The 15,793-nt window shown below is 38.2% G+C and overlaps 1 protein-coding gene across 5 annotated transcripts in view; it reads left to right on the forward strand.

Annotated features, from left to right (window-relative positions):
* Ppp1r12a (protein phosphatase 1, regulatory subunit 12A) overlaps positions 1–15,793 on the forward strand; it is a 117,894-nt gene that overhangs the window by 69,580 nt on the left and 32,521 nt on the right. For all 5 annotated transcript variants that reach the window (XM_006513327.4, XM_006513329.4, NM_027892.3 and 2 more), the window contains exons 5-9: positions 2,328–2,472; positions 8,434–8,508; positions 9,108–9,196; positions 9,450–9,607; positions 11,335–11,459. In XM_006513327.4, coding sequence (XP_006513390.1) covers positions 2,328–2,472; positions 8,434–8,508; positions 9,108–9,196; positions 9,450–9,607; positions 11,335–11,459 — 592 coding nt within the window. The remainder of the gene's footprint in view (positions 1–2,327; positions 2,473–8,433; positions 8,509–9,107; positions 9,197–9,449; positions 9,608–11,334; positions 11,460–15,793) is intronic.

Below are 15,793 nucleotides of genomic sequence, written 5' to 3' on the forward strand. Positions count from 1 at the left end.
ACTCCTTACCTCAGCAGATCTACTTCTAATAGTGTTCTTACAGATCTTCTTACACACATAAGAATAAAGGTGTATGCTACATAACTAGTAATAAGAGGAGAATGACTTAATAAGTCATGGTACACAATTCCCTGGAAGGCTCTGTAGCAATTAAAACATAAGTGAGAAATTTTCTTTTATATTTTAGAAAGAGTGCTAGGATTATTATGAAATAACAATCAAGTGAAGAATAAGTATCATTTTTAAATATTAGATTTGTAATGAAACATCTCATGGGATTATTAAAATCTCTAGTGTCGTTAACGTGGTAAAGTAAAGCTAATTATTGACGTTCATCCTGAGAAAATGTCCTCCTTCTGTGTTCTGTGTGTCTCAGTGTGTGTTTGTGTTCGAGTGTGTTTGGTGCTTAGACAAATAAAATGCGTAGAGTGGAGTCTTGTGCGTCCCCTCCCTGCCTCCCTACGCGGCTCCTTCCAGCTGATCTTGGTGCCCTTTCCTCCTCTCCAGCGTTGTAACTCCGTAGCCCTGCCCGCAGGGCTGCTGCTTCTCACTCTCTCCGTCGCAGATACTCCTTGAGTGGAGGTGCTCTTCTTGTCCTTTCTTCTTTCTTTCTTTCATTTTGGTTTGTTTTCTTTCTTTTTTCCTAAGTGTCCTCATAGAACATGTAAAGAATGTGTTTGTTGAAGAAGATGTATACTCCTGCTTAAGTCTTCCCTCTACATATCCTCCCAAGTATGTGTTGCTCAGGAGATTAATATTATTAAAGTTCATAGTCCCTAATAAGGATATGTTTTTAGTATCTAATAGTCTAGTGTTATTCCCGCTCTATTAATAAAATCTCAGGTCATGCATACAATAGTGGAGATGTGCTTTAACATAAATCTCTGGGTTTGTTAGCCTGTTCTTTAGATCATTGCTTTTAAATACTAGTCTGTAGACAGGTACCAGGCAGTAGTATAAGCAGCATATAGGATTATTATAAAGATTATTTTTGTGCCGATATCCTGTGTATAAAAGTAGCTGGCATAGTGGTACATCCCTGCATTCCCTCCACTACAGAACGGAAGGCAGGGTCATCATTGGCTTGTCAGATATACAAAGACAGTCTCAAAACCAACCAAATACATGTAGATAGACAGAGCCTGAATGTACGGATTCAGTAGTACTCTAGTTAAGCTAGAGAATAGTTTTTATTAAATCAAGTTCTTAGGATGGCTCTGTTACTAGGCTGGGTTTGTAAATAACTGCTGTGACTAGATATTAATAAGTAAGCTGATTTCTATGTCTCATGCTTTGGCTTGTTATACCTAGTCTGACTCTGTAACCCAGGCTGGCAGCAGTCATCCTGCCCCTGCCACATAAGTGCAGTGATTACAGATATGAGCATTCACACACAACCTTCACTTCTTAACGGTAAACAAATAGAGGTGACTATATATTAGCTGTCACTACCACCTCCTGTAGGTAAGAAGACCTTCTCAAGTTCACCATCTTGGACAGTCAGGTAAAAGTGTTCCAGATTTCTGATGTAAAGCATTGTTTGCCTGTGTGTGGGCTGTGCTATGTGCAGTTTATAGGTTCATTATGAGAACATAATTTTTGAGTGAAACAAAGGTTGGTGCCATATACAGATAGAAGGGCATGCTGATTTATGTAACTTTGCATTGTATTAAAATTTATTCCTATTTTATAGCTTGTTAGTGATGTGGATATCTGCTTTCTACTGCTGCAAAATTATGACTCGATGCCCTTGAAATATGTGTCTTGCTTTGTTTGTTTCTAACCGTCAGATTATCTTTCTTTTGAAATTTTTGATAGCGGATCATAAAGGTTCACCAGGCTTCCATAAACCATTTCTTCCAGTGCAAAGTCACCGAGTCTTACAAAATAAGCCCCTTGGATTCTGGTGTACTTCTAGGCCACATCTGGCCTGAGATGATATTTTATCTGGACACCTAAAGATAGCTCTTGCAGTAAATAAGCTTTATATATACATTGATCCATTGTGCTTAAGCTTAAAACTGGGCTTTTCCATGAAATTTTTTACTTGCAAGTGATACTAACAAAAATTAATCGGTGTCATATCAAACTATAAGTTAGGATCACTAGGAATTAATTAAAACCTCCTTTTTGTGGCAGTGACTCAAGAGTGTCTTCTGTAGATTACTTACCACTTGCCCGAGTTAATTCATTAAGAGGCAGAGGAATTGGAAGTCTCAAAAGAATTAAACTGCAAATTGTGGTTAAATTGCATGGTAGAAAGCTTCTGACTATGTTTGTTAATTTCTAGATTTTAATGATTATCTAATTCACTGTAATTTCTTTAGACTTTTAATACAGGCAGGCTATGATGTTAATATTAAAGATTATGATGGCTGGACACCTCTTCATGCTGCAGCTCATTGGGGTAAAGAAGAAGCATGTCGGATTTTAGTGGACAATCTGTGTGATATGGAGACGGTCAACAAAGTGGTAGGCCTTTTAAACATACTTTAAACGCCACATGTAAGAGATTATAAATCATGTGATCTCTATCTACTGTCCATCATTAATTCACTTACTAACTTTTAAGCAGTTTTATCTTCCATATGAGTTGTTTATGGTTCTGTTCTGCAGAAAACAGAGTTTAGGATTCTTTGAGTAATCGTACAAGTATCATACTTGTGCAAAGCATTTGAGTTCTTGCATACCTACTATATTTTTAGATATACATAAATTAAGAAACTATGTGTGTCTGTAAATGCTTGCTGTCGTCTGTAGAAGCTAGAACAGTGTACCAGGGTGTTTCTGATAGTCTTTAGGGCTTGGGCTTGTTTGCTGGTTGGTTGGTTTTGAGACAGGGTCTCATACAAAGCTGACCTTACCTTCCATATGTAGCTAAGGTTTGTATTGATTCTCTTGCTTCCAGCTCCCAAGTACTGAAATGACAGGCTTTCAGTACCCCACCTGGCTATGATAGATATTCTTATAGCCTGCACACAGTGATTAAGTGGCAGTGGATAGTGAAAAGAGATTATTGAGGTTCAGCGTTTATAAGAAAATTCAATGAGTAAATTATTTACTTTATGATCCATAATTGGATAAAGGAAATGAGGGAAGAAATACATGCTGTGCTATACATCATATTTCTATAGAATTAAGTTACCAAATTTTTTGGATCACTTTTCCCTTTCTAACAGTATCTTTTTACCAGAAATGCTAGTTAGTCTTCTACTCCATATTGGTAAACAGGTTTCACATACTCACAATTGAAAGCTTAAAGTATGTGTTCTGTCTATTACCATCTGAACTCTGGCCTGCATTTCAGCTTTCCTCCAGTATCCTAACAGACTGCCTATTCACTCACATTGCTAGTGCTGATAATTGGTTGATTTAGTTAGTATCAGTGACTTTCCAAGAACACTAGAGGGGAGGGGTAGGAGCTTTTTTGATTTTTGTTTGTTTGTTTGTTTTGTTTTGTTTTGTTTTGTTTTAATGGATTGAAATAGTTTTCCAAAAAGAATATATAACTTCTGATTATGAGCATATTTTCTTTCCCTGGCTGGATTGGTGGTCTCCTTAGACATATTTAGTACATAATCTGTATGAGAAAAATAATTTAATTTTGCCTTTGGCCTGTATTTGTTTTCTTCTTAGGTATAACTCATAATTATGCATTGGGAGACAAGAAAATAAAATCATTTTATTTCATAACATTGAGTTTTCTTATTAGTATTAGAGCAGTTTCTTTAATCAGCATAAACTTGTATGTGGTTAATGGCTCTCTATACATGACTTTGAGATCAGTGTGTCACGTGTTCTGTCCTGTCCCACCCTCTCCAGATCTATTATTTAATGTTCCCCTCTCACCAGTTCCCCAGAGATTGTGTACTGAATGATTTCCTTAAAGCCTCCCTGTGAGGGGTTTTCTTTAGTTTTCTGTTTCTCTACAATGTTTATTTTTATTTGTACCAATATTTCTTTTATAAAATATTCAAACTCTTATCGTAAATAATTTATTTTAAAAATGTAAGACTTTAAAAACATTATAATAGACATAAGATAGAATTCTAAATGTTTTGTACTGTATTTAATCATAGTTTTAAAGTTTTTATTAAAGAATTCAATATTTACATAACTTTCCTTTGTGAGTTAAACTGTCTTCTCTGTTTTTTCTTTTTGCTTAATTTTTTCTTATTAGATTTTCATTTTATTTTATATATATATAAATGTTTTGCCTGCATATATGTATATATGTACACCACACACATGCCTGGTGCCTGCACAGGTCAGAAAATGTTGTCAGGTCTTCTGGACTGGAGTTAGAGATGGTTGTGAGCCACCGTGTGGATGCTGGGAACAGAAGTCAGGGCCTCTGCAAGGCAACAGTACTTACTTTTTTTTTTTTAAGAGTTATTTATTTTATGTATGTGAGTACACTGTAGCTGTTCTTCAGGCACACCAGAAGAGGGCATCAGATTCCATTACAGATGGTTGTGAGCCACCATGTTGTTGCTGGGATGTGAACTCAGGACCTTCGCAAGAGCAGTTGGTGCTCTTAACCACTGAGCCATCTCTCCAGCCCCTGCAACAGTACCATCTCGCTAATCAGTCTGCTTTATTTCTACTGATTGGACTTAAAAATAGCAAACACAGAAGTGGATGCTCACAGTCAGCTATTGGATGGATCACAGGGCCCCCAATGGAGGAGCTAGAGAAAGTACCTAAGGAGCTAAAGGGATCTGCAACTCTATAGGTGGAACAACGATATGAACTAACCAGTATCCACCCCCCCACCCCCCACTCCACCCCCCCACCCCCTCCCCCCTGAGCTCATGACTCTAGCTGCATATGAATCAGAAGATGGCCTAGTCGGCCATCACTGGAAAGAGAGGCCTATTGGTCGTGCAAACTTTATATGCCTCAGTACAGGGGAACGCCAGGACCAAGAAGTGGGAGTGGGTGGGTAGGGGAGTGGGGGGAGAGTATGGGGGACTTTTGGGATAGCACTGGAAATGTAAATTAAGAAAATACCTAATTAAAAAAAAATAGTATGTCATGGTGTATCTGTTTGTCTCCCCCTCCTCTACTTTAAATAGGGTTTCTGCATGGCTGTCCTGGAACTCAATGTGTAAACCAGGCTGGCCTTGAACTCATGGAGATCTGCCTGTCTCTGCTTCCCAAATCCTGGGATTAAAGGCATGTGACACCAATTCCAGAACCTCTTTCTTTTTGAGAAAATGTTTTCTCTAATAGCTCAAGACTATCTTCCACGCACTGTGTCTAGGCTGACCTCTCTTCTACCATAGACTTTCTACTGCCAGGATTATAGAGGTGAACCCCCATACTTGGCATATCTTATATTTAAGTAGAAAAAACTCATTTTGAGCCAATTGTGTAAGCCTACTATATGAATTTATCATGTCATTTCATTCTTTAGTTAGTGCCTTTTAAAGAATTACCTTTATTTTCTATGCATGGGTACTCTGCTGCATGTTTGTCTGTACACGTGTATGCACAGAGTACAAGGAGGCCCGAAGAAGTAGTTGGAATTTCTGGAACTGGAGCTGTAGATAGTTGAGTCACCATGAGAGTTCTGAAATTTGAGCTTGTTTCCCATCAGAGCAATCAGTGGTCTGAACCTCTGAGTCATCTCAACATGTCCCATTTGTTAGTACTCTTTTAACCAAACCTTTGAAAACAAAGTAAATGTTCTTAAGTACTATGAGTATTTATGTGAATTAACTAACAGTCAGAAACATAGGTTAGGACCTCCACACACGCCAACATGCATGTTCAAACCATACACAAGGAATATATGATATGTGGAAATAATATTAATATAGAAATGTATAAATTCTATACAATCAATAAAAACTCCTACATGGAAGTTGATGTTCTAGAAGTAAATAGAATTTTTTTTCTCAACTTTTTAACTTGTTGGCAAACTATAAATTATCATTTTAGCTCTTAATATTGATTTTAAATATAAAAGCTTTTATTTTGCTTTGTTGGCTTATTAAAATAATTCTTTACAAGTATGTACCTATTGTCTCTTCCTTAATATCAAGGATAATACTTTTCTTATTGGAATTTCTGTTAATGCACAATGATTAGAATATGTTACTAGCTTGATGCTGTGCAGGTTTAAGTGTTTCTGCCACTACTGAGCAGTGGTGTTTGTTTTCCATTATGACCCTGCCTGACCTCGTTGTTTCTTGCTATGAAATCAAATTAAAGGCTCCAGCAGTACAGAGCTAGATCATGTTCCCCGTTCTCTATCAGCTAGACACTCGGGCTTTCCATCTGAACGATGGAAAGCATCATCAGTTCTGTACCAGCTGCCTTCACTACTAGTTCCACCAAAGACTAAAAGAATTAGGTCTGCAAAAGCAATTCATTTAAAACAGCTGAGAAAAAACTGCAGCGAGGGGGAAGTAAATCAAGCCATGTTCTTGCTAGATCTGTGGCTTCGCTAACTTGTAGGTATATTGAACTGATGTTCAAGCAGCTTGTTCTGTTCCCTTGCTTTGACACGAGCTCCTACTTCCCAGTGTCTCATCACTGCGTCCTTGGTTGTTTCCAGCTGCTCTACCTGACTGAGCTGCTTTCCTGTGCTTGCGTCCCAGTAGTGAAGCCAGAGCCCGTGGGGAGAGTTACAGTGTTCAGTCTCCTTCCGCTTCTTAGTGTCTTTCAGATTGCATGACAGTCGTGGTTATGTGATTGGTACGTGTGGCTGGGTGGTAGAGGTGTGCAGTTTACATTGGAAATTTTTCTCTGTGTATAGGCCACATTTTACTTGAGTTTTCATTCTCTATGAGCTGCTGTTTGCAAAGCAGAGTCATTAATGAAAGGAGAAAATGAAAAGAAAGGTTAGTAAGGGAACCCCGTTTCTAACTATTAAAAGAGAAATTCCTTGGTTATTAAAAGAACCCTTTCTTATTTAACTGCTTCAAAAATGTAATTACAATTTAAAAGTTCAGGGTGGTATTTTATTTGTACGAGTTGGTAAATTTTAAGGAGTAATTGAGTTATTTGACCATAAGAGCATGATCTTGAGTCTGTAATATGATTTTAGATAAAAGTTGCATTAAGTTAGAAGAGTTTCTAAAATTTTTGAATTGTACAGAAATACAAAATTGAAATTAACATACTACGTTAAAATTTGGATCAGTTGTTTTATAACAGGATTTTTTTTTAACTCAATTTAATTCTTAGCTTTTAAGGCAGAAATGGGGAATTTTGTTACCACGGGGAATAAAAGTAGACTGACAAATGATCCTTTGAAGTAATTTTAAAACTGATCATTGCGGTTGCTGCATATGCACACACACAGTGCATGTACACCTGCACGTATCCATACATCTTTAGTCAAGTTTTAGAAGATAATCAAGTCAAAAGGCCTCAAATCCTAGAGTTACCACATCGGTCCACTTTGAACGTGGGAGTAGCCCACAAACAGAATTGTTTTGTTCGTGGTGGTGCTTCATTTGCCTTTATTATTGTAATTTGTGTGTGCAGTTGAGTGCAGGTGCGCTTGAGTGTAGGCCGCAGAGCCCTTAGACCTGGAGCTCTAGGCAGTCACCACTCTGCAGGAGCGGCCTGCTCTTAGCCGGCAGCAGTGCTTACGTTAGGCGGAAAGCCAAAGCAAATGATTTACATTAGCAAAATGAGCCGAGGCAGGGAATTGTGTTTCCCAGTAAAAGGGAGTGAAGTAGTCATACATGTCATTACACAGATGAGTCTCACAGCATGTGAGGTAAAAGAAACCTATCCCAAAGAGTTCTAGCAGAGAGTTGTTCAGTTTGATCCATGTAAAGTGTTTGATCAGCATATAGATAGATAGATACAAGGTGGCTTAAGTGGAATGGAAGATGGTACAAGAAGGATCCACTTATTCTTTTGAGGGTGGTGAAATTTTACTTCTAAATTGTAGCAAGGGAGTTGCAGCTGTTGATACTCTCAAAACAATGCACGCATTCTGGTCCTAAAGTATATGGAAGGCATACTCACATGCGTTTCTCATGTGTCCTTGGAGTCCTGTATAGTCTATCATTTTTAACTTCCATCAAACGTGATTCTTGGGGCTGGAGAGATACCTGAAGTCAGTGAAGTGCTTGCCTTGCTAGTCTTATGATCCAAGTTCAATTCCCAGAACTCATATAAAAGCTGAGTGTGGCAGCCTGTGCTTTTATTTCCAGAGCCGGGGCGCAGAGGCAAGTGGATCTGTTGGGTTCACTGGCCTAGCCTAGCTTACTTGGTGAGTTCCAGGCCTACGAGAGACCCTGTCTGTAAGATAGAGCACACTCATACACATGCATATATACCTACACAAACAGCAATGTGTGAGTGTACGCACACTTACCTAGATAGCTGTGTAATTAGTAAGAATTGTTGATGTCATTTTATGGTATATTGACTTTTTACTGTGGCTACTTCTCATTTCCTGTCTAGGGCCAAACAGCCTTTGATGTAGCAGATGAAGACATTTTGGGATATCTAGAAGAGTTGCAAAAAAAACAAACTCTGGTATGTTTAACTGCTAAAAATACTTATATTAATGAGTTCTCTATAGCTTTGAATTTCAAGCGTTTTCGGTGTTCTGGTAATGTTTCTTACTTCTTACCTTCGTAATCAAACACAATGACAGTGGGCTTGAATGCGGGCTGCTGCTGCTGGGCGCTCATAATATTGGTTGCCTATTTCTCTGTCTTGCTTTCTAAAAAACTGAGTATTTATAGCATGCTTTTCTAATTTCCTAAGACAACATGCTTAGTGGTGTTATAGTAAACTGAGTTTATAATAGCAGGCCCAAACAAATAAGGAACTTCATAACTAGGAAACGGATTCTACATAAGTTCCTGTCAACACCCACCTTACGTAGTCAGTGGGCGCTGACTTCTTTGTGAACTGAAGTTAGACGGGTTAAGCTTTTCTTTTTATTATTGGTTAGAATTACTGGGTTGTGGTGTTGTTTACAAATTGCCAAGTGTTTTTCAAGCTTTTCCTTTGCAGCTAAAATTTAGATCTTTTTATAATGCCACTTTTTAAAACTCTGTTCTCCTTGTACTTTGTACTTTGCTACTTCATGCCACCCTTCCTGTTTCTTCACATAATTGTGAATAAAGCTCCATAGTGAGAAGCGGGATAAGAAATCTCCACTGATCGAGTCCACAGCAAATATGGAAAACAATCAACCACAGAAGGCTTTTAAAAAGTGAGTAAAGTAGGGAAGGCCAGGGCTGGGAATGGGAGTGGGTGGGTTGGGGAGCAGGGGAAGGGAAGAGGGGGTAGGGGGGTTTCCAAGGGGAAACTAGAAAAGGGGATAACATTTGAAATGTAAATAAAGAAAATATCTAATTTTTTAAAAAGGGTTTATAAAGAAGAAAAAAGTGAGTAAATTATAAGCAGGTTTTCTCACTGTTATGAACGGGTTAATGCTATTGAACCTTTCATGTTTGAAATCGCAGCAAGGAAACGTTGATTATTGAGCCAGAGAAAAATGCATCTCGCATCGAGTCTCTGGAGCATGAGAAGGCTGATGAGGAGGAAGAAGGCAAGAAGGACGAGTCGAGCTGTTCCAGTGAGGAGGACGAGGAGGACGATTCAGAGTCAGAGGCAGAGACAGGTGAGATGGGAAGGGTGCATTGATTGTAGTTGTACTGAGCTTGTAGTTGGGAGTAAGATAAGAATAGGCTTCGGGTTTAAGCTTTGGTGTAGGTTTGCTTCATAATACCTGTTGCGTCTCTATTGGTAACCTGTAAATTTGTTGCTGTGGACTTGTCAGGAGGCTGGGGCTCCTCTGCTTCTTGCCGTGGTGTGTTTAGACTTGAAGAAGGTGCAGAGGCTCTTCAGAATGTTCTGGGACTCCTATAGGATGGCGCAGATAGAGTGTCCGGGTTTCCCTCAGCTCAAGAGCACATCTTCTGTTCACTGTGATTCACCAGCCTAGAAGGCTGGCTCTGTAAACGTCTCACATTTTCCCTAAGGTGGCCAAGGAGAGGAGGAGGGCTGCTGAGACAAGCCTTTCCTGAGGGGCTATGGAGTAACTTGTTGTTTTAAGACAGTTGAAGATACTGCAAAGTATATAAAACAATAAATTTCATATTCTAAGACTTCACATGTAATAGTTCTTGAAGCTCAATCATACTTCAAATTTTTATTTTAATAAAATATGAAGAAGATATTGTATACAGTTTTCTTGAACATGTATCTTAGCTTTCCTTTCCTTCCTTCCAAAGAGGCAATGATGAGGGTTTAAAGTGGATGTTCAATTTGTATATACTCCTACAGTGTACTAAAGTACTATATAGCAACTGGGCTGTGGGACAAGAGTCCTAGAATTGATGATAGTTACATACCAAGCTGGATGGTTGCATGTGAGTTCATCATTTGTCCTAGAAAGGAAACTCAATGCAGCTAAGATAGCTGATACTTTCCTTCATTGACTGATTTATCCTCAGTGCCTACAACAGGGCTGGAAATAGAGGCACAGAGGGTTTTTTTTTTTTTTTAATGACAACCATATTAGCTGAGTAGGTTATTTCTAGAAAGATGAAATTGTTCATATTTAACTTTAAATTTCTTAGAAGCAAGAAAGTCATATTCTTTGGAACACTTAGCCATATTGACATGACCGTAAGTTAATTGTCAAAAGTATTTTTTTAGGTTTCTTGAAATAATGGTCTTCAGTAATAGTTACTTACTCAATACTTAGAAAATTCATAGCTATTGTAGGGTTTCTATTGATATTGCTAAGCATTCAAAGTTGAAATGTGAGTTAGACTTTCATCCTCTAGTTTATAGAAGTTAGGTTCTCAAATGGGTTTTGGGTTTTGTTTTGTTTTTAAGGTTATTAAAAGTTTAGCATACATAGGCAGATTTCTAAAAACTCTTTTAAAACCTTCTGCTTGGGCTGAAGAAATAGCTCAGCAGATCCCAGCACTTGGGAGGCAGAGGCAGGCGGATTTCTGAGTTCCAGGACAGCCAGGGCTACACAGAGAAACCCTGTCTCGAAAAACAAAACAACAACAACAAAAAAAGTCAGAGTACTAGGATTTCGAGCTCCACAGCCCATAGGAGAAAAGCCAGGCAGGCATGGTGGGTACTTGGGATGCCCGGCTTCAGGAGGCAGAGGCAGATTCCTGGGACAAACTAGCTAGCTAAAGGAACTAGAGTTGGTAGGCTTCAGATTTGCTGAGAAATTTGCATGGTGTTGGCTTTGGGCCTCTACATATGTGAACATATACTCAAACAAATAATTTTTTTTTAAATCTATTTACAAAAAGTAATAAGAGCCACAGAAACCAAAATCCTGTAGGATCTCACTGATAACTTTGGTTTTGTTTTGAATAGATAAGACAAAGCCCATGGCTTCTGTAAGCAATGCTCATACTTCCAGCACGCAGGCAGCCCCTGCAGCTGTTACAGCACCTACTCTGTCTTCCAACCAGGGGACCCCTACATCACCTGTTAAAAAGGTAAGCCGACATTCTGGTGTTAAACATACGTGTGTTCTGCTTAAGTGCCATTTGTACTCACTGAATAAAATAGTTCTCAATGTTTATAGTTGTTGTCAAAACATACCATATTTTTCTGCTCTTAATTTGGAATTACCTCTGAGCCATGGTATAGTGACTTTTTTTTGCCTTTTACAATTGATAGTAATTTGGTATTATAATGAATAGTTAATAAATGTTAGTTACTAAAGTATGGCAGGAAATCAAAAAAGCTTCATAGTATTTAAATTGGTGGTTGTGGTAGTTTTTATTTCCATTAGGCTTTTATTTTGAGAAATTTAAGTTTTATATTCTTTGTCTCTTTTAACTAGACGTGTATACTGATAATTTCTCACCCCAGAAAGTACAGCATAGAAAGTCAGTGGAGACCCACAAGTCAGGGGAAAATAAGAATCTAGATTTTTTCCCCCATCTCATACAAGGTGCCTGACATGCCTCTCTCAGACCAGTAAAATCGTGTTAGAACGCCAGCCCTTTCCCTGGGTTAGCTGTTCTCACTTTGGGCAAATTAGTTGTCTTTCCTACCAAACAGAACAAAGATAGAGTTACTATTGTACAATTTGGTTGAGAGATAGAGCACAGCGGCTTGAAGGGAATCCCAAATGCTGCCTTTGGCTCCCCCATCCCCCTCCATTCTACCCCAAAGCTGGTTTTTCCCAGTGCTGCGCTGCTCTTTCTCAAGCGGGTGATGAGGAGCTGTTTGCTTTGCTTTTCTTAGCCTTCCAGTCTCTTCACAAAGCTTTCTCCTCTGTGGCCTGACTTACCTTTAGTGAGCTGGCTTGTGCCTCTCTGAATATGCAGGCATTGTTTTTCTCCAGAACATGTAAAAATGTATTGCGGCCACCATTAAACCTCATCCTGACTGTGTCAGTGTGTATCTCCTAGGTACAAATGCATTATCCCTTGCTTCCATGGTAAAGTAATGGTGCTTAGGAGAGTTAACTTTGATATAGTGCATACTGTATAATCTACATAACAGTAATTTAATCTGTGCTAATTAATATATATGTATGTGTGCAGGTCTTCCAGTTTGTGCTTCAAATAGTATCGGACGTGGTGTTGGTGGTTGTATCTCTGTTGCACATCTAGCAGTGTTTAGATTGAAGGGATTTGAGATTGGACTTTTTTTCTGGCTGTCCTGGAACTCACTTTGTAGACCAGGCTGGCCTCGAACTCAGAAATCCCCCTGCCTCTGCCTCCTGAGTGCTGGGATTAAAGGCGTGCGCCACCATGCTCTGCTTTCATCCCCACTGTGTTTCTACCCAGTATTGTCATATGCAAGTTGGTTAAAATGTGGTTTTAATTTTTTAATTGTAACTATAGGAGATTTTTTTAAACCTGAAGAGTCAGTATAACTCTCTCCTAAAACTCTGAGGTATGGGGCTGTAACTCAGTAATAGAGTATTTGTCCAGGAGTCATGAAACCCTGGATTCAATCCCCTATACTAGCAAAAAAATAAAGCTCAACCTAAGAAAAGACGTGGGGTGGGGTGGAGTGGGATGTGCAACAGTCGGAGGAATAAAAGTCTGGACTATTAAAAGAAAAAGTTTAAAGATTTAGAGAGAGAGAGAGATTTTCAATGCTAGAAATATATGGATGTCACTGGTGCATAGTTTGAACATCAGAAAGCTTCTGACAGGAGTTGCCTTCTTTACTCTTCTAGAACTCTTGTTCTCATGACTGTAATTACATAGCTTGATATGAAATGATCTCACAGAGTTGCAGCGTTTTGAAGACTATTGTCACATTATAACCACTACTAGGAAAGTTTATCTGAACTATATTTATATTCTATTTTACTTCTAAAACTGTCATGTACTCTTTCCGAGAATACTAAATTTGTGTCTCTTTCATTTAGCTCTTGATTTATTGTCTATTAAGATCCTAGGTTTATTTCAAGTTCTCATAAGCCCCTGCTAATGTCTGGGCAAGAAACCAGCTCTCTTTGGTAATTTGACTCAGCAATCCCTTTCATAAAGAGGAAAAAATTTGGCAGTAGACTTCTTGTGTTCTGTTATCTTCTTCTCGAGTATAGCCTTGGACTTAGCTCACTTCTCAGCTGATACTTAGTCACCAGCTGAAAGTAATCTGTATCTGTGTTACCTGGATGGCATAATATTACTCCTGTAAAGAAAGAAGCTTCATGCAAATCTTAGGCATGAGTCTGTAATTAAACTGAACTAGACACACACGTCTACTTCTATAATTTGTATATTTAGAAAATCTCTGTTCTCAGATTTCAACCATCATGTGACTTCTTTGAAGATCATTCTTTGAATTCAAATTCTTAAGATTTTATAACCAATTATGTCAAAACTAAAGACATTAGGTACTCAAAATCTGAATTATTTTTGCTGATAGAAGAGTCTTACAGTATGATATGCTTACATATATATATATACATATATATATACATATATATATGTATGTATACATATCAATATTTAGACTTCATAACACTTTTAATTTAGCACTTAGTGTTTTTTCACTTTTTTCTATAAACATGAAGAGAGATTTAGCAAATTCACATTTACTTATGAGTGAGTTTACAAGTACATCTTAAAGATTTTCAGCAGAGTTATCTTAGGCTGTCCAGCCTTGTCTGTCAGAGCCCAGACTATGGATTTGGGTGCACTCACTCCAAGGACTAGATCCCAGATGGACGCATATAACACAGCATTGCGTGTCACTTCTATTCTTTTAGTATACAAGGTTAATTTAGCTAAAGATAGATGTGCTCAGTTTGCTTGCCTTAAATTATAAACCCAAACTAAAAGAGAAAAAGCCTGTGAGTAATGCCCAGCTGATAATCTGTGGGCATCTTAGGATGGAAACCATCAGCTTGGTCTAGGACTGTAGCCTAGTAACAGAGCTCTTCCCAGTGTGCATGATGCTCAGTATTTCACACACACACACACACACACACACACACACACACACACATGCTGAAGGTAAACAACAACAAAAATTCAGCTTGATTTTAGACCTTAAATCGTCAGTTAATAATAAATTGCGACTTTCTCTAGTTAAAGTAAGTATTGTTAGGATTCCAACAACTCACAGTTTCAAGTAAGTGTGAATTATATTTGTCTCCTAGCTAGTAAAAATTGAGAATTTTCTCAGAGTTGGTTATTCTGGTTCACTGACTACTTAGTTTGCTGAGCAGAACACTAATTATATGAAGACTGACTTAGGCTGTGGGTTATATACCATCCGCCATATAAGGGTCCTGGTGTAGAAAGCTATGTAAAGGTGAGGAAATTACATTCGGTTTTAAGTCATGAAATGAAAGCATTTGAGAGAGATTAAGGGATGACTAGCCAGCACCTTGCTACCAAGTTTGCATAACTTGACAAGAGAAACAGTGAGTATGCAGGCATGGTGTCTACTAGGGAGAGGAAGTTTAGTGTCATGGTACATATATACAGAATAAACCAGAAAATGGGAGTAAATGATGGAATGCCTTCATTTTTAGAGTAATAATTTATAAATTATTCCTTGTAAGAAATCCCAGTAAATGTGCGAACAGTGCTGCGAGAGTTCATTCTCTATGTAAGGCTGCTCTGGAGGTTCCTGTGTGAGGACGGGTGATGGGGATGAGGTCCTGAGGAAACACTGCCCACAATGATAGGTATACAACTAGAGATAAAAGATACAGCCTTGAGCCTTAAAAACACAGAAGGACAGTGAGAGACACGGTCACTGGCTTATCAATAAAAGAGAATGTCAAAAGAACATTAGTGTGAAGACACACAGGACATTGAGGAAATAACAATAGCACTGTTACTAGTAATAGAGCTGGTGAAGTTTATAAGGCAAAGTATGTGATTGATACATGTTAAGTTTAAGGTCCAAATGCAATTGTAAGTAGTCTGATAGATAGATAGATAGATAGATAGATAGATAGACTGACTTAAGGCTAGTAATTTAAGGGTTGGGTTAGAGTAGAGAATAGGAAATTTTAGAATAAGTTTAATAAATTTAATATTTAGTTTGAAAGAGGAAACTAATTTCAATCCTTGGCAGAAAAACAAAGGTAGCCTAGTCTACCTGGGACTAGACTCTTGGAGTAGTTGAATTGAAAGAGTAGGCAAAGGCAGGTTGTTAGCCAGAAAAAAAACCAGACGTGGTCTGAAGACTAAGAAAGTGTAGATAGGGTGTCCTGTTATAAAAGCAAAAGAAGAAAATGTGCAAGCAGAGGATTACAGTTAAGTGTATTCAGTACATTTCTTCATGTATCAATCAAAATGCAAGGTACTTTTACATATTTGAACCAGGTCTTGGATCTAAATCC

Source organism: Mus musculus, chromosome 10 (assembly GCF_000001635.26).
Source record: "Mus musculus strain C57BL/6J chromosome 10, GRCm38.p6 C57BL/6J".
Taxonomy (NCBI): Eukaryota; Metazoa; Chordata; class Mammalia; order Rodentia; family Muridae; genus Mus; species Mus musculus.